This window comes from Megascapheus bottae, chromosome 5 (assembly GCF_031878675.1).
Source record: "Megascapheus bottae isolate mThoBot1 chromosome 5, mThoBot2.hap1, whole genome shotgun sequence".
NCBI lineage: Eukaryota > Metazoa > Chordata > Mammalia > Rodentia > Geomyidae > Megascapheus > Megascapheus bottae.
The window spans coordinates 76,200,526-76,223,193 of record NC_143513.1 but is presented as its reverse complement, the minus strand read 5'-3'; the positions used below and the strand labels follow the sequence as shown (position 1 = coordinate 76,223,193).

Here is a 22,668-nt window from a genome sequence, read left to right as displayed (position 1 = left end):
AGAGCTCTAGCTTTGAGAAAGCCCAAGGACAGTGCTCAGGCCCTGAGTTCAAGCCCCAGGAATGGCAAAAAAAAAAAAAAAAAAAAAAGTTTTTACAGTTCTTTTGGAATGGCTTCCTTCTATTAAAAGTTGTTCAGACTCATTACTTTTTTGCCTATAATTGCAGCATGGTTTTAATGGATCTCCCTGCCTCTGGTATCTCCCTGCCTTATTGGTTAAACATTATTGCCACAATAAACATCTTAAAATACCATCTCTACCCAGATCAAAAGCCATTTATAACAATAAAACTGTCTTTAAAAAAATTACCATCTGTAACGTGCTTAGATGTAGTCTCTCAATCAGGAGATATCCCATTAAACAAATTATAAAAAAACACGTATGTACATACGTAAATTCTAAGTTGTAATTTAAGTATGTGTTTTTGTGGCAGTTTTCTAAGATCCAGTGTTTTATATAGTGCTTTAACATTTTAGCTATATTTTTTCCTTAATTTATAATTTATGCTTAGGGAAGGTCCACTTTAATATATCAATATTTTGACATTCCTGTACCTTTTTTTCTTAGCTCTGTTTTTCTGTAACCCATAAATGTTTTTCTGTGGTGTTTTGGTGGAAAATATTTTATAATTTCTTTCATGGTTTCTTAAAGGCTATATCTATGTTTATACAGTATATTCTGTTTTGTAGGGGCTTTCATTTTATTGTGGTATATGTATCCTATAAAGTGTATTGAAAACTGTTCTTTTTTTTGTTTTATGTATGACATTTTCAGAATTGATCTTATTTCTTATTTACCAAGAATATTTTTTCTTGGGGTGCTGAGGATCAAACCCAGGACCGGCATAAGTAAAGCAAGTACTCTACCAGTGACCTATGTATACCCTGAGTTCCAGCCCTTGAGATTGTCTTTTATATATGTGCGCTCGTCCTGAGGCTTGAATTCATTCCTGGGCACTATCTGTGAGCTTTTTGTGTTCAAGATTAGAGCTCTACCACTTGACACAGCTCTACTTCCAACTTATTTTGATATTTAATTGGAGATAAGAGTTTCGTAGATTCTCCTGCCTGGGTTGGCTTCGAACCAAGATCCTCAGATCTCAGCCTTCTAAATAATTAGAATTACAAGTGTAAGCCACCAGCCTGTTCAGGAAAAAGTCTGTGAGACTTTTACCTCCAGTTAACCATCAAAAGCCAGAAATGGAGCTGGGCTCAAAGTGATACTGAGCAAGCCATGAGCAAAAAAGATCAAGGATGGTACCCAGGCTCGATATACATAAATAGAAATTAATTCAAACTACAGTTTAAATGTAAAGAATTACTACCTTTTCTTTTTGCTTTTGATCTAAAAATGCCATCTTTTAAAAATTGTTATAATAAAGATAGAGTACAGAAAGGTTACAGTTACGTAAGTCCAAGTAAGGAGTACCTACCACTTCACTTGCTCTCCCCCAGTTTTTCCCTCCTGTCCCCATACACAAGTTGTATACTTCATTTTCAACTTAGTATCTAATGAGTTACCACTGCTGCATTTGTTTGCCCTTTGTCTCTGCATTTTTTGTGCCCTACTTCTTACCGTCCCAAAGACAAACACACATAGATAAGAAACCTAAAATGACTGGGCTCTAGTGACCCATGCCTATAATCCTAGCTACTCACAAGGCTGAGATTTGAAGATCACAGCTCCAAGCCTGCCCAGCCAGGGAACTGTGAGGCTTTTTTTTTTTTTTTTTTGGGTGGGTCATGGGCTTGTACTCAGCCTGGGCGCTGTCCTCGAGCTCTTCAACTCTAGGCTCCCCTGGGCCTAGGTGTTATCCCTGAGCTCTTCAGCTCAAGGCTACTGCCCTGCCCTTGAGCTTAGCTCCACTTCCCTTTTCTAGAGGTTAATTGAGAGAAGAGTCTCAGGTTCTTTTGTGCCCTGGCTGGCTTTGAACTTTGATCCTCAGATCTCAGCTTCCTGAGTAGCTAGGATTACAGGAGAGCCAGTGCACCTGTGAGACTCTTATCTCCAATAAATTACTCAAGCTGAAAGTGGTACTTTGGCTCAAGTGGTAGAGTGCTTGCCTTGAGCAAAAGAAGCTCAGGGACAGTGCCCAGGCCCAGGGTTCATGCCCAAGACTTCCTTCCAGCCACCCCCCCCTCCAAAGTCATCTTAAAAAGTTTAAACAGGGGGGTTGGGAGTTTGACATAGTGGTAGAGTGATTGCCTAGCATGCACAAAGACCCAGGTTCAATTCCTCGGTACGGTATACATAGAAAAAGCCAGAAATGGTGCTGTGGCTCAAGTAGTAGTGCGCTAGCTACTTGAGAAAGCACAAGGACAATGTTCTGGCTCCAAATTCCAAGCTCCAAACTGTCCCCACCCCCCCAAAATAGTTTAAACAGAATCAGATTTTTAACAGATTATAAAATAGTGAAAGCTTTCTATCACTTGCTTCCCTTTTCTTTATGACTAATTTGTAATCTCTCTGGGAGAAAATTTTCTAAATTCTTCTGATATTTTCTTCCATCTTCTGATAGGAAAAGAAAGCCTCGGTGATCTCTCTCTGAATCTTTTCTGAAATGTTGACTACTGCCTTTCATTCTTTCATGTGAGACTCCCATCTTATCTCCCTTTCTCTTTCTCATGTTTTGGTTACATTTGTTTATGTGGTATCTATTGAATATACCATCTTGTAGTGAGAGTTTTGTGTACTTTCTCTGTTTAATAACTTGATTATTGGTACTTGTGTTTTTGTTCAGTATTTTAAAATGGAAATTGATTTCAATATGTTGGATCTAATTATCTACATAACAGTGGAGTAACAACATTATCATTTCTCCTTGGTAAGTAGTACATGTGCTAGATGCCACGTGTCTGCTATCTTAGCAATTTTGACATTTCATCAACTATAAGATAGATTCTGAATTTAAAGATGTTATAATTGGATAGTATCACTTAAAATCAAGTAAAAAAAACACATTTTTCCAAGACTTTCACTTTATTTTTTTTCCCATCCAGCCCTCTTTTCTAAATCTGTTTTTGTTAGTTGTGGGGCTTCACTTTACCACTTGAGCCACAGCACGACTTCCTCCTCTCTAGTTTTTGATATTTTTATATCCAACTCTTTATTTTATGTCTCCATTCTATTTAACAGGGCTCTTTGGATGTTCAAAGTAAAAATTCCCTATTTTGTATCTATCTCCTACTGCACTGGTGCATTCTTTCAAATCTTGGCTTTTAGAGTTTGTTTGTTTGTTTTTGGCCAGTGATGGGGCCTGAACTCAAAGCCTGGGCACTGGCCTTGTGCTTTCTCAAGGCTAGAAGTGGTGCTGTGATTCAAGTGGTAGAGCACAGAAAAAGCCTAACTAGATGGATTGTGTTATGTGATAGTGAGAAATGGAACTCAGGGCTTCATGCATGCTAGGCAAACACTCTACCATTAGGCCACACTTCCCGCCCAGCTTTTAACATGTTTTGACTTAGGTTGAAGGTTGTAGAACCCTGTTACACCAGTGGCTCATACTTGTAGTAAAAGCTACTTAGGAAGCTGAGATGTGAGGATCATGGTTCCAAGCAGCCCAGGCAGGAAAGCTCATGGTATATTTATCTCCAGTAAACTACTTAGGAAAAGCAGAAGTGGCAGTGTTGTTCTAGTGGTAGAGTGCTAGCCTTGAGCAAAAAGAACCTCAGGGATAATTTCTAGGGCCTGAGTTCAAGGCTGGCATATGCACTCATATACACTCACCCTCTCCTTCCTTCCCTCTTGTTAGGGTCCAGTCCCCCAATATTAGGGTCGGTGATAAAAGGAACAAGTCTGATACAAAAACAGAAGTTAAAAAGTTTTATTCCATACCTAGCATTGAGAATCATACTGACCGGCCAGAGCTGTCTCTAAGATGTGAGTGAGAGTGGACCTTGTCTAATCTCACAGGCTACTTTTATAGGCCACCAGCCATGTGGTTGGGCTTGGCTATACACAGGTGGCCAATGGAATCTCAACGTACTTGAGTGACAGCTGGGGCAACCACTGGCACCTTTGCTGTTTGAGCTGACCTATGATCTCGGTGGGCTTCTGGCGCACGGAGGGAGGTTTCCTGGCAGGCGAAGGAGGTAGGATAGGAAGGAATTCTGGTAACTCCACCTGGTTAAGCTGCTCTTGTAATCTGAACTGTTATCAGGGAATTTACAGCCCCTGCTTGAGTCAAGTACTCCTTTGTCTTGAAGAAGAGGAAATGCCTATAGGGGATGGATTTTAGGGGAAGTCAAGAAAGGGGTCCCTTCACCTCTTTCTTACACACACACACACACACACACACACACACACACAATTGTACAGTAAGAATAACTGCCATCTATCATATGTTACATCTAATTTATCAGTAAATCCTGTTGATTCCACCTTGATAATACATTCTGGATCTGACACATTGCCAGTAAAAAGACTTCTACTTGGCAAGTTATTTCCTGTTGGGGTTACTTGACACCTAACCCTTTCTCCCTATATTGTTCATTTTTCACATACCAGCAGAGTAGTTCTTTAAAAACGTGTTTGTGTCATTTTCTTTTTAGGGGGGGCAGGGAAGCTTCCTTAAGGAGAGAAGATAAGATAGAAATGTAAAACTATACAGTTCAAAAGCTTTTAGTATAGTCACTGAGTTTTTGTTTTTGTTTTTCTTCCAGTCCTGGGGCTGAACGCAGAGCCTGGGCACTCTACCTGAGCTTCTTTTGCTGAAGGCTCGTACTTTACCACTTGAGCCATAGTGCCACTTTCAGCTTTTTCTGTTTATGTGATACTGAAGAATTGAACCCCAAGGCTTCAAGCATGGTAGGCAAGCACTCTACCAGTAAGCCATATTTCCAGCTCTAGTCACTGAGTCAACATCCATCACTAAGTGAACGTTAGAATGTTTTTATCTCCCTCAACTGCAACCCTGGTCCCCTTAGCCATTTTTCCATAGTCTTTTCTCTCCAATCCTAGGCAATTACTGAACTAATTCCTGAATTAGGTTCTAATTCCAGAATAGATTTAAATTCTGAAATGTTTTTTAATAAATAGGATCATACACTATATGATCCATTGTGGCTAGCTTCTTTCACTTGGTACAGTAAATCTACTTTATTTATAGATTTACTACTTTCAGTATTGACCAAGCATGATCAAAATAATTAAATAATACATACATAAAATCAAAGGAAATTTCACAAAATGTTTTAATCTCTGAAATATTCATTATGTAGTTAAGTTGATGTGGAAAAGCTCTCAGTGCTATGTTATTGTCAGTTGTGTTTAAATTGTATGATCTGTTGAGTGTTCTCTGCGTTTAATATTGTAGAAATCTGCTTCCAAAAAAGCAAATAGTGGGGCTAGGAGTGTGGCCTAGTGGTAGAGTGCTTGCCTAGCATGTACAAAGCTCTTGGTTCGATTTCTTGATTCCCCCCCCCCCCCCCCACACACACAGAAAAAAGCAGGAAGTGGTACTCTGGCACAAGTGGTAGAATATTAGTCTTGAGAAAGCTCATGGACAGTGCTGAGGCCCTGAGTGTAAGCCCCAAGACTTGTGGCGGAGAGGGGGGAAGAAAGATCAAATGGTGCTTCTAAAATAGGTTAAAGTTAATGTGCTTAATTTAAGAGGTAAAGTGATTTTTTTTTTTTTTTGATGGGTCATGGGGCTTGAACTCTGGGCCTGGGCGCTGTCCCTGAGCTCTTCAGCTCAAGACTATTGTCCTACCCCTCCAGCCTCAGCCCCACTTCTGGTTTTCTTAGTGGTTAATTGGAGATAAGAGTCTCAGGTTCTTTAGTGCCTGGGCTGGCTTTGAACCTGGATCCTCAGATCTCGCCTCCTTAGTAGCTAGGATTACAGGTGTGGTGTAATCCACCATGACCAGCTGGTAAAGTGAAATTCAAAATGGTTAAAAGGTCTCATGTCTTTGGTTGGATGGCATTATGGGAAAAACAAATCAAACATTCACAGTATAAGACAACCTATGCATCCTGAACATCTGCAGTTTTTCCTCAGTGGAGGTCTCCCTGTAGGTACCACGGGTCTACAACTGATGCATGTTGTATATATTGCTGTTTTGTTTCTTTTCATTGTCAAATAAGATTCTACTGAATGCATATGCTACATTTAACTTACTTGTTAAGTGATTAAGCATTTGGGTTTTCATTTTGGGGCTGTTGTGAGAATTATTGTTAGGAACATTCATGTACAAGTTTTTCTATGTTCTGTATATCTCTGTTCCTCTAGCATACTGCATGAATTTTTTGTTGTGTAATTGTCTCAATACTTAGTACTTAAAACAACTACCCCTTTGAGTCTGTGAACAGGACAGTGTGCGCTGGGCTTACCTTAGCTATTCTTGTCTATGTAGCTGCGGGTTCTAGGATGGCCCTGAGAGGAACGACTTGGTTCTGCTAGACTAGCCCAGGCAAGTTTTTATAGAACAGAGGCAAAAGAGCACACAAGTTCAGTTGTGCAAGATGGCAAGAAGCATGTTTGCTTTTCAGGCCACTTCTTGGGTCATATTTGCTAATACCATGTTGTAATATGTTTCCAGGGCAGATCATTTGGAGAAGCCCAGAGTCAGGGGGGAAAGGGACTACAAAGTTAAAGGGCAAAATGTGCCCATTGGGAATCTATTATTAAGGTCATGAATCGTTTTTCATTCACAGAAATCTGGTTGCAATCTCATGTCTTTAATACTTGCTTCTCCTCCTTTGTATTAGTTACCTTCTTCATACCTGTGTGGTGACCTTACCTGCCTGCCTTCACATCATATCCTTCATATTTATCATATGTTCAGTGGGACCCTCAAGTTTGATTGTACTACAGAACTGATTGCCACCACCCTTTCTCCTCAGCGGCACTGTTTTTCTTTGTAACTTTTTAAAAAACATTTTTATTGTAATAAAAGGGTTACATGATATTTGCCAGATAGAAGGTGCATTAATTCACATACATTGATACCCTTTCACATGTCTTGGTACCCATTACCCTCCCCCCCTTTGTAACTTTTAATCACCATCTTACATAGATTCTGTTTGTTTAGTGCTTGTCTTTCGACTAGAATGTGTGCTTCATGAAATGAGAGACTGTTGTTTAATTTAGTATCTTCACTGCCTAGAACCATGGTGCTCATTAAATATTTGCTGAGTAAAGGATGAATCAACAATTATCTATTTTTACCTAAATTCTAGTGGTATCACAGTTCCAACCTGCCTTCATATTGTGCAGTGTAAACTGTCAGCTGCACTTGGTTAGCATACCTCATGATACAGTGTTTCTTCTATTTCTCATAGTCACACCAAAGAGGCTCTGAAATATGAGTGGTGCAACCGCTCACTTGTTTAGCACAATGCCATTCTTTTTTTTTTTTTTTTTTTTTTTGCCAGTCCTGGGCTTGAGCTCAGGCCTGAGCACTGTCCTTGGACTTTTTCAAGGCTAGAGCTCTACCACTTGAGCCTCAGCACCACTTCTGGCTTTTTTATGTAGGACCGAGGCATGCTAGGCAAGCACTCTACCACTAGGCCAAACTCCCAGCGATTCCATTTTTTTTTTTATCTCCCTGTTTTCTCATCTATGAAATCGGGATAATTATCCCAATTTGACTGAGTTGCTGGGAGTAGATGAATGAGGTATAAACAGTGCTTAATACAAACTCTATAGAACTGGTACAACATGTATTGCATAATTTAGCAACTACTTGTTATTGGAGTATATGTTACAGGTAAGATGAAATTGAAAGCTGAGAGATTTTATGTTAGTGAAGACATTGCAGAATCTTTGAAAATAGTATTTTATGAAAGAATAGGCCATAAAGTGAGTGGTAAGGAATGACTATAAAAATTACTAATGCCTTTGAGTTGTTAAAGCTTCTCCTCCTTCATTGTATTGGCCTGTTAAAATACCAACTACCCATCATCTCTGCCTGCATCTAGATAATTGAAGATGTTATATTTAATTTATATAAGAAACCTGAATAGGGGGCCAGGATTTTGGCCTAGTGGTAAAGTGCTTGCCTAGCATGCACAGACACCAGGGTTCGATTCCTCGGTACCACATACGTAGAAAAAGCCAGAAGTGGTGCTGTGGCTCAAGGGGCAGAGTGCTAGCTTTGAGGAAAAAGCACAAGGACAGTGCTCAGGCCCTGAGTTGAAGCCCCAGGACTGGCAAAAAAAAGAAAAAAAAAATCCTGAATAGAAGAACATCCACAATGTCTGGCAGTGCAGATGCTTCTTCACTTCTCTCGTTGAGTGTGTTTCTACTTACTGCACATCACCTATAGCTTCCACTCCAATTTATGGACTTCACTTCAAACTTTATAGAGAAATTATACAACTGAAATGATGCATAGTGGCGCATGCCTATGATCTCACCTCAGAAGGCTAAGGCAGGAATAGTGAGTATTCACAGCCAGTTTGGGGCTATACAGTCACAACCTATATTTTAAAAAATGCAGCTGTGGGGCTGGGAGTTTAGCCTAGTGGTAAAGTGCTTGCCTAGCATGCACCAAGATCCAGGTTTGATTCCTCAGCATCACATACTTAGGAAAAGCTGGAAGTGGTGCTGTAGCTCAAGTGGTAGAGCTGTAGCTTTGAGAAAGCCCAAGGACAGTGCTCAGCCCCTGAGTTCAAGCCCCAGAACTGGCCAAAATTAATGCAGCCATCATTTTTTTCCTGATCAATTCTACAAATGTATGTACGTTGATCCTTGTGTTCTGTGTTCTTTAATTTTTCATCAGAGACCATCTCTAACATTCTAATTCTTGTGACTCATATTTTCTCTTGTGAAGCTTTTTTTGGGGGGGAGGGATGGAAGGAGGAGGGCAGGTCCTGGGGTTTGAACTCAGGGCTGAGGTGCTGCCCCTGAGCTTTTTTGTTCGATGCTAATGCTCTACCACTTGAACCACAGCTCTACTTCCAGCTTTGTTTTGGTAGTTAAATGAAATTAAGAATATTATGGACTTCTTTGCCCTGGCTGTCTTTGGACTGCTGTCCTCAGATCTCAGCCTCCTGAGTAGCTAGCATTACAAGGTGTGAGCCACCAGTGTCAGGCTCAGATTTCATCTCTTATGGCCAACACCAAGACTTATTTCATACAGTTCACATTTCTTTTATACATTCTCAGTTTCACCTCCTCCACTGGATTTTTTTCATTAGCTACTGTGTGCTGTTATTTTTCAGCCCCAATAAATTCTCAAAAGTATGTAAGTAATGACCAAAAGTGTATAGAGGTATCACTTCCATCCTCCACAGTGTCTTTTAGCCACAATCTCAGATTCTTATTCTTTTTGTTGTTGTTGTTGAATGTGGGGCTTGCTTGTATTCAGGACCTAGATACTAGCCCTAAAAGCTTTTTGGCTCAAGGCTTTAAGCTACAGCGCCTCTTCTGGTTTTCTGGTTGTTCATTGAAGATAAGAATTTCAAGGACTTTTCCTGCCCAGACTGGCTTTGAATTGTAATCCTCAGATCTCAGTCTTCTGAGCTAGAATTACAGGTGTGAGCTACCAGCACCCAGCTCAGGTGTCTATTTTTAGCTAATAGATTTTCTCCATATAGAAATATTTATGCCTACCTCACGGTCCATTTCTTCTCAATCATTTTTGGTGTCTGTTCATCAACCTTACAAATAATAGTCTTGAGTCTTCTTTGCTGAGCTGACCTGATTTGAGAGATAGGTTCTTTGGGCTTTTCGTGCTTTCATAATCTTTAATTTCTGCGAAGAATGGAGATTGCATTAAAACTCTGGACTGCTTTTCTCAGTATAACCATTTTTACAGTATTAATTCTCAACCCAGAAGCATAGGAAGTCTTTCTATCTTCTGTTGTCTTCTTCAATTTCCTTCAGATTTTATGGTTTTAAGTTACAGAGATCTTTCACATCCTTGGTTGTTTATACCAAGATATATTATGATAGATTTGCTCTCCTAATTTCTTTTTCATCCTGCTTTTTTTTGGTGTACAGCAAAGCTAGTAGTGTGTGTGCTTTTGCTTTCCTGTCTGGTTTTAGAATGAATGAGATACTGATTTCATAAAGGTGAGTTTGGGGTAAGATACCACCTTATCCAGATTAGAATGGCCAATATTCTGAACTCAGACAACTACAAATGCTGTCGAGGTTGTGGAGAAAGAGGAACCCTACTGTGCTGCTGGTGGGAATCTAAACTAGTTCAGCCACTCTGGAAGGCAGTTTGGATGTTTCTTAAAGAACTGAAAATAGCCCTTCCCTGCGATCCCGCCATACCACTCCTGAGCATCTATCCTGAACATCATAACCCAGGATATGATAAGGACACCTGCTCAGTCATGTTCATCTCTGTACTATTCACAATAGCCAAGTGATGGAAACAACCCGGATGCCCTACTGCAGAAGAATGGATACAAAAAATGTGATGTGTATACACACACACACACACACACACACACACACACACACACACACACACACACAATGGAATTCTACATAGCCAACAGACAAAATAATGGCATTTGCTGGGAAGTGGATGAAATTAGAATGAATCATGTTGAGTGAGATAAATCAAGACCAAAGGAACAAAAGGCACTTGGTATCCTTAATATGTGGATAATAGATCCAAACAGTTCAAGAGCGATGACTTAATATTTGGGTACCCAAGGTTATGGGTACCCCTCCTCTTCCCTTCCCTCCCCTCTCCTCCCCTTCCCTTCTTGCCAGTCCTGGAGCTTGAACTCAGGGCCTGAGCACTGTCCTTGGGCTTTCTCAAGGCTAGAGCTCTTACCACTTGAGCCACAGCACCACTTCTGCCTTTTTCTATGTGGTACTAAAGAATCGAACCTCAGTCTTCGTGCATGCTAGGCAAGTACTCTACTACTAGGCAAACTCCAGGCCCTGGCCTTTTTTTTTCCTGTTGATAAATTTTTTTTTTTTTTTTAAAGCTGGCTTTGGGGCTTGTACTCAGAGGCAGGATGTTGTCCCTAACTTTTCTGCTGAAAATTAGCACTCTTTTACTTGAGCTACAGTTCCACTTCAGACTTTACTGCCTGAACTGTCTTTGAACTGGGATCTCCTCACTGATTTGTCTGTCAGCTTTTGAGATGTGAACTCTCACCAGCAGTCTGTCCAGTTTCTGGATATGTCCTTCAGATTTACTGAGAAACCCAGAAGTCCCTAACTCCTGACTCTTCTCCTGACCTCTAAACTTTCTGGTTATGGTTTAGTCCCAGGGCCTGTCCAACCACATGCTCTTTGCAGTCAGTCAATGTAAGCTTATCACTCAGTAGTCAAGGCTATCTGCTGAAGTTAGATTTTCTTTTTCTTTTTCTTTTTTTTTTTTTTTTTTTTTTTAATAGTTCTCAGGGAATGACATGCTGTGTGGGGCTGCCAACTGCCAGTACCTGAGTTAAGTGTCCTCCTCTCAATGTTCTGATGACAGTCTACTACCAGAACCCTGGCTGGGTGTCCAGCCTTCCCCAGTTACCAAATGTTCCTTAATTTCCAGGCCTTCCCATGTTGTGGCTCAATCCCGGAGCCTTCATGGCCACACGGTACCTGCCAGTAATCATAGTAAAACCGATCACTCTGCAATTGGAACTCTTTACCAGTAGAAGGCTATGTCTTGCTTTCTGGAATGAAGTTATTTTCACCACTGACCAGTTGACTCAATTTCCACTTCTGATGGTTGTTTACCACTTGAATACTGGCTGAGTGTGTATATGACAATGATCACTAATTGTTTCTTTGTCTTCAAGCTTCCAGTTGTATATCAGTCTATAGCCTGGCAGGCTGCAGGCAGCCTCTTTGCAGCTTTGTGTAATCTTGATACCCTGAGTACCCAGTTTCAAGCAGGAAACCCTCCCATTAGATGCTACCTAGCTGTTCTCTGAGATAATAGGATATAGAAAGCTGCCTTGTCTAATGCTGACCTGTTATCCTGGGAGCCAATGACATGGTAAATTCCTGCACTGGAATCTAATGTTTGTAGGAAGTGTGGATTTGTCCCATAATTAAGTTTGCTTATCTGTGACAAAGGTAACTTGGCTTACCTTGTGGAGGATGCTTCTTGCTTTCCCTCCAAGTTGCTGAATGTGCCACTTTCTGTTTTGCCATACTTTTCTGTTTCTGTTTTTTCTGTTGTGGTTTTCATGTTCTTCCTTAGTTTTCCATATGTCTATTCTTCATTACTCAGAATTTTTTCATTCATGGAGTCCAATTGCAGGCTTGCCTCATTGAATCAATTGGCTTGTTTCATGAGCCACTGATGAGGTTGTTCCCAGCCAAGAAAAAGCCCTTTTGGGGGATGAAGGCAGGAGGGCGTGGCTGAAATAAAGTAGACTGAGAGACTGTCATAATCTTGATACCATCATTTACTGGCTGTGTGATCTTGAGTAAGATATATATATCTCTGTGACAGTTTTCTCATCTGTAAAACAAGGATGATAATTTTCAATAATAAAAATAAACTATAAGCTTGCTATCCCTGGTTTGTGCCTGTAAGCCTACTTATATGGGTGGGAGACTAAGAATGAAAAGACTGCAGTTTAAAGCCAGAAAAGTCTGCAAGACCCCATCTCAGCAGAGGGAAGCTGATTGTGGTGGTATTTGTGTATCATCTTATCAACTATGGAGTGCCTAAATTGTGCAGATTGCCAACTAGGCATGTGTCAGGGCAGTAAACAAGATCCCGTCTTTCAAATAACCCCAGATGCATGGTTCAGCAGTCGGACACCTTGCCTATTGAGCATTTCAAACCCTTAGTATTCTGTGTGTGTGTGTGTGTATATGTGTATGTGTATGCGCATATATACATATACACACGTTTACACTTTTGTGTGTGTGTGTGTCTAGAACACAACCTGCTTTTACAACTTTTATCTAGTTGTGCTTAAAATTCATGGATTTCAAGGGCCTTCAATACCTGCTTCTTGTGTAATTTATCTGAATTTTTCTTGGCTTCCTCCCACAAACCCTTTCACTCTGTTCCATTTGCTTACTATCTGTACTGTAGTCATAGTTCTTACCTTTACCTTTCCACTTTGTAACACTGCTTTTTGAGAGCTATGTTTTCTGGACCAGTACATTCCCAAATATGTTTGTTTTGTGGATTTGTGGGTTTTTCCCCCGCTTAGAAAAGTATTGATAAATTCTAGAAGCAGAGATCTACTCTGTTTCCCCAATTTTGTGGGAGATGAATAAGATTCTTAGAAATGGAGTTGCTAGGTCAAAAGATAGGAATGTTTGGTATCTGTGAATCCTGCTGAGGTAAAGTTGGGAGATCTTGCATATCTAAAAGATTTTACTTATCCTTACAATTAGTTGAGTTTCCCTGTATAAAAGGTCATGTTTGAAATCACTTTTGTGCAGGATAATACAATCATTAAAATTTTTTTTTTTACCAATTTTAATTTCAATTTTAATTTTTGGTTGGTTGTTGGGCTTGAACTTAGCCTGGGCGCTGTCCCTGAGCTCTTTTGCTCGAGCCTAGTGCTCTACCTTGAGCCACAGTGCCATTTCCTGTTTGCTGGTAGTAGTTAATTGGAGATGAGAGTCTCATAGATTCTTATCTGAGCTGGCTCTGAATCTCAATCCTCAGATCTCAGTCTCCTGGATTATAGACAGGAGCTGCCAGCACAGGGCTTAATTTTTAATCTATTTTAAAATTATACCATTTATTCATTTATTAATTCATAGTATTCCCTTGCATGTGTTGGACATCCCTTACCAACTATTGGCATTTTTTCCTTTTCTTTTTTATATCAGACAGGTAATCAGAGGGAGGCACACGTTATCCAATCATCGTGTTCATAATCTGAAAAAGGATCCTTATTGATCTTTTTTGTGTCTGTCTGTATGTATATATGTGCATTGTGAAATGTTCTTTCCATTGAACTGTATCCACAGTCCCTCATTGCTTTTTTCGTATTACTGTTTTTTGATAAACTACCAAAAGGAGATACTATACTTGATCTTTTTTGCTCAAGGCTGTCATCTTACAGCTTGAGCCACAGTTCCATTTCTGCCTTTTTTGGTAGCTAAATTGGAGATAAAGAGTCTCTTGGATTTTCCTCCTCAGGCTGGCTTCAGTCCTTAGAGCTCAGCCTTTTCAGTAGCTAGGCTTATAGGCGTGAGCCGCTCGTACCTGGCTTTATTTTATTTATTTATTTTTCTGTACAGTATTATATTGAGTGATGATCTTTCTTTTTCTTCTTTTTTTGCCAGTCCTGGCGCTTGAACTCAGGGCCTGCGGCATTGCCGTGAGACACTTTTTTGCTCAAGGCTAGTGCTCTGCCATTTGAGTCACAGTGTCACTTTCAACTTTTTTTTTTTTGTGGGCCATGGGGCTTGAACTCGGCCAGCGCTGTTTCTGGGCTCTTCATGTCAAGGCTACCACCCTCCCCCTTGAGCTGCAGCACCACTTCCCATTTTCTAGAGGTTAAGTGAAGGTAGGAGTCTCAGGTCCTTTTGTGCTTGGGCTGGCTTTGAACCTTGATCCTCAGATCTTGGACTCCTGAGTTGGTAGGATTGCAGGTGTGAGCCACCTCGCCCAGCCAACTTTTTTTGTGTATATGGTACCAGGGAATGGAACCCAGGGCTTCATGCATGCTAGGTGAGCATGCTACTGCTAGGCCATGCTTCTGGCCCCCAATCTTTATTCTTTTAGTTTTTAAAAAAAATCTCACAAATTTGGGAACAGTCCCATCTATTCTTGGTGGCTCTTGTCATTCATTTTACCATCTGTCTGGCTTAACAAAATGTTCTAGTATTCTTTTTGAACAATAATGAACAGGTCTTAGAAATGTTTCCATGCTTGCCGTACTCTATCCTTTAGTTGTTGGAGTCATTATTTTATATATTGTTCATTTAGATTTATCTTCATTTCATTTCTTTTTCTTTTTTGGCAGTCCTGAGCCTGGGTGCTCTCAAGGCTAGAGCTCTACCACTTGAGCCACAGCACCACTTCCAACTTTTTTCTATGTATGATACCCGAGGAATCAACCCTGGTTTTTGTGCATGCTAGGCAAGCACTCTACCACTAGGCCAAATTCCTGGCCACTTCACTTCTTTTTTTACTTTTTTTTTTTTTTTTGCCAGTCTTAAACTCAGGGCCTGGGCTCTATACTTGGGCATGTTTTGATCAAGATCAGCTCTCTACCACTTGTTCCACAGCACCACTTCTGGCTTTTTCTTTGTGTATGTGGTTCTAAGGAATCAAACCCAGGGCTTTATACATGCTAGGTGAGTACTCCACCACTAGGCTACACTCCTGGTCCCCTTACCTTCATTTCTGTTACTCTCTGGGTTTCCTCTTTGCATTTGTTTTCTATGACTGTTAAAACAAATTTTCACAAACTTGGTCATTTATATAACACTACAAATTATTTTCTTACAATTCTAGAGGTCAGAAATCCAGAATGGATTCTACTGTGTCAGCAAAGGTCCCTTTCTCTAGGGGAACTGGAGAAGATAATATATTCTGTTGCAAATAAAAAAAAAGTCTAAATAGTAATAAAAGCAGGAAAGAAAACCCCCATTCCGCTAAGTAATCTCTTTGAGGAACACTGTTGGTAGGCTTTACTATATTGGTTTTGTCTGTAATAAAGTATTTCTAATTGATATATACTGAATGATTCTATTTAAATTCTTTTAAAATATTTTTTAGGTATGGAATATCAAACAAATGATCAAGTTGACACAGGAACATATAGAGGCCCTGTTGGACAAATTTGGTGGGGAGCATAATCCACCATCAATATACCTGGAGGTAAGATTATTCAATATCATCTCTGGAGTAAGTATGGAAAGAAAAAAGTTCATATAAAGAATTTGCTCATAAAATTTTGATTATTGGGCTGTGAGTTTGCCTGGTGGCAGAGTGCTTGCCTAGCATGCATGAAGACCCAGTTTTGATTCTTTGGTACCACCATAGAAAAAAGCTGGAAGTCGTGTTGTGGCTCGAGTGGTAGAGCACTATCCTTGAGAAAAGTCCAAGGAACAATGTTCAGGCCCTGAGTTCAAGCCCCACGACTGGCAAAAGAAAAAAAAATTATTCTTGTCTGGGTGCAGTGGCTCATGCCTGTAATCCTAGCTACTCAGGAGGCTAAGATCTGAACATTGAGGTTCAAAGCCAGCTCAGGCACCCCCCAAAAAAAGTCCATGAAACTCATCTCCAATTAACCACAAGAAAACCACAAGTGGAAATGGAGCTGTGGCTAAGGAGTAAGGCAGTAGCCTTGAGCTGAAGAGCTCAGGTACAATGCCCAGCTCAGAGTTGAAGTCCCATGATTGAAAAAAAATTTTGTTTTTTATATTCTTTTAGGTGATAAAGTTAGGAATAGATGTTGGAGGAGAATTTATTTTGTCATATAGATATATCATATAATATACACATTAGAATATGTATATGACTTTTGTCATATATATGAAGAAATTAAATTTCTCTTTCAGTATCTATTCCTCTGGCTACTATCTAGCTTTATTTTTGTAATACTGGAATTGAACCCTGGACATTGAAAATGTCAGGCCAGTGCTCTTACCACTTGAACTGTGACTGCAGCTCTTCCATAATTATTTTTCCTTTTCTTCTGTTGTTTTAGTTATTAAAATACACATATTTTATATTTTGGAAAATAACTAACAAATACTTTATAAAGTATTACTTTGAGTAGTATTTAGCAACAGTAGTTATTTTCAGAAATTTTGTGAAGTATATTTTCTAGAAGTTTTCAACCATATTGGTTGTTTTCTTATGAATAAAATTTAGAATTTTGAAGTAACCCAACATTGCTCACTTTTACTGTTTAATTGTGCCTTGAGGTTTGTGTCAATCCTTGTGCATGTTTGTAAATTTAGTTAGTCATGGTCCTTAATCCTGTGAGATAGTCGGTATAATTGTAATCACAAACAAGTCTTAACATCCGTTTTCTTCTGCAAGTCAGTCAGATTCCACAGCAAGTTAGCTGTTGTGGAATCCAGGTAGTCAGGTTCTCCTATCTCCCATCTCCAGCTTACCCTTTACTACCTTTCTCTGTAATCACTAGTTAGAAGGTAACCCTAAATTATAAACCATTTGGTTTACCATTTAGTTCCAAATACTAGAAATTTTGAAGCATAGATTGAAAGATTTCTAACTACATTTCTAATTTAGTATTTTTTTTTTTTTTTGGCCTGTCCTCGAGCTTGAACTCAGGGCCTGGGCACTGTCCTTGAGCTTTCTCAAGGGTAGCATTCTACAACTTGAGCCACAGCACCACTCTGGCTTATGTGTTACCGAGAAATCAAACCCAACACTTCATACATGCTAAGCAAGCACTCTACCAGTAGGCCATGCTCCTGGCCCCTATTTTTTTTTTTTTTAATGCAAAGAATAAACTATTTTAACTGATAGCTATTTCAGAAAGAAGGCGGCAGCTACGTATCTCCTGAGCCCTATAGAGAAAATTTCCGTTCTGCTACTATGGTCTGGCACTGTTTCTCAGTCTTGAATTTTGCCACATCTCTTAACACTTCAACTCCTTTCTATGTTCTTTTAGAGTGTGTGGGAGGGGGCATGACATTTCATATATCTTTCTGAATACAGTAACTAATAAAAAGAGGTGACATTTATTGTTGATGTAGTGATACTTATCCTTGATATAGTATAATATTTTGCTTATATTTTATGTTAAATATGTAGTTTGGGACATAAATTACTATTTAGCCAGAAAATTGGAAGCTCTGTGCTTTTAACTTAACTTTCATAAACCATCTAGATGCAAAATACATGTGGGTCAAGTTTCTCAGTGTAATATAATGGTGTCTTATGTGAAGAGTTGAATTAGTCATTTACTGTATTTTCAGCACTTATTTTATAACTTGTAACTTCAAACTCTGTTAGCTAGATTATAAATAAATTGTGACCATTGGCTGAAAATTCTTATGTTCTTATGTTAATGTCAGGATAAGTCCAGATCCAAAGTGTGTCTGCTTTATTTTTTTATAGGCCTATGAAGAATACACCAGCAAGCTAGATGCCCTCCAACAAAGAGAACAACAGTTATTGGAATCCCTGGGGAATGGAACTGATTTTTCTGTTTCTAGCTCTGCATCAATGGACACTGTTACATCTTCTTCTTCTTCTAGCCTTTCAGTACTACCTTCATCTCTTTCAGTTTTTCAAAATCCAACAGATGTATCTCGAAGCAACCCCAAGTCACCACAAAAACCTATTGTTAGAGTCTTCCTGCCCAACAAACAGAGGACAGTGGTGAGTCAACTTTTAATATTGTCATTTTGCTATTATCTTTTAGAAAATGAATTGAAAATATTGTTAATCACCTTATACTCACAGGTCACACATGGAAGCATCAGTTTCAAGTAAGAATAGAAAAGATTTAACTATAGGGCCAATGTGTGTGTGTGTGTGTGTGTGTGTGTGTGTGTATGTGTTGGTGGTCATGGGACTTGAACTCTAGGCCTTGTCCCTGAGCTCTTCAGCTTAAGGCACCCGCCCCACCCCTTGCCACAGCACCACTTCGTTTTCTTGTGGTTAATTGGAGATAAGAGTTTCAATGACTTTTTTTTTTCTTTCCTTTTCTTTTTTTTTTTTTTTTTGAGTGCCCGGGCTGGTTTTGAACCTCGATCCTCAGATCTCAGCCTCCTGAGTAGCTAGGATTACAGACGTGAGCCATCGCACTGGGCTCAATCTGTATGTTTCTTAACTGAAACAATTTATTGTTAGATTTCATCTTTATGCTTGGCTAGAAAACTAATGACTTTTTTTCCTTTTTTTGGCCAGTCCTAGGGCTTGAACTTAGGGTCGAGGCACTATCCTTGAGCCATAGCACCACTTCTGTTTTTTTCTTCTGAGGAATTGAACCCAGGGCTTTGTGCCAGTGCCACTAGGTCAGGATCTCAGCCTTAAATCAGAGTACTAGAAAGAATTTCAAGACATGAGCTTGTTTTGTGGTGAGAGTTTTCAGTCTTACGCAAAAAACTCTGAGCCTCCAGGCATGGGTGCAGGTGCTCATATCTGTAATCCTGGCTACTCCGGAGGGTTGAGATCTGAGGATCAAGGTTCAAAGCCAGCCAGAGCACAAAAGGACCTGAGATTCTTATCTCCAATTAACCTCTAGAAGACAGGAAGTGGGGCTTGGCTCAAGGGTTGGGCAGTAGCCTTGAGCTGAAGCGCTCAGGTACAACTCCCAGGCCCAGGGGTAGGGGTGTAGCCTTGAGCTCAGCTCAGGGACAGTGCCCAGGCCCAGAGTTCAAACCCCATGACCCACCACAAAAAAAAGTCTGAGTTATGAAATGCTGAGTCTATCGTGTAACTGATGATTTTCCTCTTTTCTAAATGCTAAATGCCTTTCATTTTTGTTGTGGTATTACTATTACTAAAGTAGTATACTGTGAAAGAAAATTTAAAGCAGAGAAATCTGCTGAGTTAATATGGATGACTTATAGTCTTCAAGTACAAAAATATTGTCAATAATCTTAATAAATGATATAACCATTACTAAATTTAATGTTGCTTTAAACATAAACAAATTTCAGATCAGCCGATTCAAACTGGATTTTTTTTTTTTAGACAACCAAAAATAAAAGGGCAACAGCTTTTTTTTTGGCCTGGGCAAAAACTTAGGGCCTGAGAACTGTCCTTGGACACTTTTTGCTCAAAGCTATAACTCTGCCACTTGAGCCAAAGCACCACTTCTGGCTTTCTCTGTGTATGTGGTACCGAGGAATTGAGCCTAGGCCTTTGTGCATGCTAGACAAGCACTTTACCACTAGGCTACGCTCCTGTCCCTTTGAGAAAGTCCAAGGACAATGCTCAGGCCCTGAGTTTCAGCTCCAAGACTGGCAAATATACATACACACATACACACGCACACACTCTTTTTGCTGGGTGCCTGTGATCTTAGCTACTCAGGAGCCTGAGATCTGAGGGTGGTAAAGTCTGTGAGATTCTTGCCTCCACTTAATCACCAGAAAATCATACGTGACTCAAACTGGTAGAGTAGTGCTAGGCTTGAGATGAAGAACTCAAGGACATCATCTAGGCCCAGAGTTCAAGCCCCCGTGACTGACCAAAAAAAAAGTTTTATGAGACTTTTTTGTCAGTCATGGGGTCTTGAAGTCTAGGCCTAGGTGCTGTCCCTGAGCTCTTCAGCTCAAGGCTGCCATCCTAGCCCTAACAACTTTAGTGCCTGGGATGGCTTTGAACTGTGATCCTTAGATCTCAGTCTCTTGAGTAGCTAGGGTTATAGACATGAGCCACTGTCCCCGGCATATGAGACTCTTATCTCCAGTAAACTATTCAAAAAAGTCTGGCAGAGTAGAGTGCTACTTTTGAGCATAAAGATGCTCAAAGACAGTGCCTAGGTCCTGAGTTCAAGTCCCAGAACTAGGAAGAAAGAAAGAAAAATTACAGAATTAAATCTCAGTGAACAGTAATGCACGTGGACATTGTCTAAACTCATTGTTATGAGAGAAATTCAAATGAAAACAACCATGATATGATTTAATTTGTTCAGCAAAATTTAAATTATTACTGGCAAGGGTGTAGAGAGAAACCCCATTACATTGTGGGTGGAAATGTGAGAGAGTAAAGCTTCTGTGAAGTACTTTGCTCACATCTATGAAAATTCACAAATACTATGTGTTCCAAGTCAGTACTCCCAGTATTAAGAATTTAGTCCATAGAAATAAAAGCAATAGTATATAGTGATACATGCAGAGATTTTTGTTAAAAATAATTATTCATGGGCTAGGAGTGTGGCCTAGTGGTGGACTGCTTGCTTACCTAGTTTACATGAAGCTCTGGGTTCAATTCCTTGGTACCATATACACAGAAGAAGCTGGAAATGGTGCTGTGGCTCAAGTAGCCTTGAGGAAAAGGCCCAAGTACAGTGCTCAGGCCCTGGGCATTGGCCAAAAAAACAAAAAAAAAAAGTTTATAATAACAAAAGAATATAAACTAAGATATGGGAATACGAGCGAATTATCACTTTAGTTATGATATTGCCACATCATGTAGTACAACATATATTCTAAAAGTGTAAAACAGTAGTTGTACTTGGAAGATTTTTCTGAGAGGTAGTATTAAATAAAAAGAAACAAAAATGTAAGAAATTATCACATTGCAAATACTATAATTGGATTTTAAGAAATTTCCCATTTCTACCGTGTGTGTGTGTGTGTGTGTGTGTGTGTGTGTGTGTGTGTTTGTGTGTGTGTGTGTTTGCTTTCCATTCCTGGGGCTTGAACTCAGGGCCTAGGAACTGTCCTTGAGCTTTCTCAACACTAGCATTCTACCATGTCAGCCGCACCACTATTTCTGTCTTTTTCTCTGTATATGGTATTGAGGAATCAAACCCAGGGCTTGGCTTCATGCATGCTAGGCAAACACTCTACCACTAGGCCATGCTCCTGGCCCATTTGTGGTATTCTTATAACCAGAAAGAAATATGCTGAATAAGGGATCAGGAGTTTGGCCTAATGGTAGAGTGCTTGCCTAGCATGCATGAAGACCTGGGTTCAATTCCTTGGTACCACATACATAGAAAAAGCCAGATGTGGTGCTGTGGCTCAAGTGGTAGAGCTCTAGCCTTGAGAAAGCCCAAGGACAGTGTTAAGGCCCTGAGTTAAAGCCCTGGGGCTGGCAAAATTTAAAAAAAAAAAATGCTGAATAAAATATACTTATTTAAAATGTCCTTCAAGTAAGAAATTCCTTTGAAAGTGAAAATCAAGAAGGAACTGAGTTATCAGAGGAGTCTGAACTGATTTTAGAGTATCACTGAACTATGGCCCTTAGTCTACATAAAACTTTTTATATACCCTACAAACTAAAAATGGATTTTGTGTTTTAAGTGCTTAGGAAACAAAATGAAAGAGAAAATAATACTTCATAGCATTTAAATTCAGATTTTAGTGTTACAAACTTATTGGTATATAGCAATGCTAATCTGTCTACAGATTTTCTGTAGCTACATTTTTTTCACTATATAGCAGCACTTGCTATTTTCATGCTCTAATGCTTGAAACACTCTTCTAGTCTCAGCTTACCTAAAGTTAGTGAGCTTCAGTGGGCTCAGTACCCATGTATGGGTATACCAGACTGGATCTTCAGCATGTATCATAAACATAGTTAGAGCTCAGGTTATCGTATTAAAGCTGTGCCTTTCAAGGATTTAAAAGCATATCTAATAGTGAAATTTGTTATGGCCAGCAGTCTATACATTATAATATCCCTGAACTGTGGACCTTTTCTTACTGTAATGTCAGGTTTACATTTACATTGCATACATTGTCAGTTATGGAACTTGAACTCTGGGCCTGGACCCTGTATTGAGATAGGGAAGAACTATGAAAGGCATTCTTGAGAGGAGAAACTTTGAATATTGATAAAATGTTAGTATTATGAAGCTGTTAATTTTCTCAGGTATGTTAATTAATGGTGAAGTAATCATTTAAAGAATGTTCTCAGTCCTAGGAAACACATGGTTAGATATTTAGGGGTGAGTAAAGCCTCATGATGACTGCAGCGTCATCCAGTAAAGTATATGAAAGTAAGTGCGCAACTTCGTGATTTCTAACATACAATACTACCTTGCAGATGGAGATACAAAACATTTCTAGTGCTTGAAGGAGTTCTTCTTTGCCCTCTCCCATTCAAAAGTGACAATGAGCAGAAGACCTAGCTCTATAGAGTACCTAACTAACGAGTCCAAAACCAA

At 39.6% G+C, this 22,668-nt stretch overlaps 1 protein-coding gene across 2 annotated transcripts in view; it reads left to right on the top strand.

The window, feature by feature from the left end:
* The window catches only part of Braf (B-Raf proto-oncogene, serine/threonine kinase), a 121,512-nt gene that overhangs the window by 30,764 nt on the left and 68,080 nt on the right, over positions 1-22,668 (top strand). For both annotated transcript variants that reach the window (XM_090333417.1, XM_090333416.1), the window contains exons 2-3: positions 15,618-15,719; positions 17,937-18,200. In XM_090333417.1, coding sequence (XP_090189543.1) covers positions 15,618-15,719; positions 17,937-18,200 — 366 coding nt within the window. The remainder of the gene's footprint in view (positions 1-15,617; positions 15,720-17,936; positions 18,201-22,668) is intronic.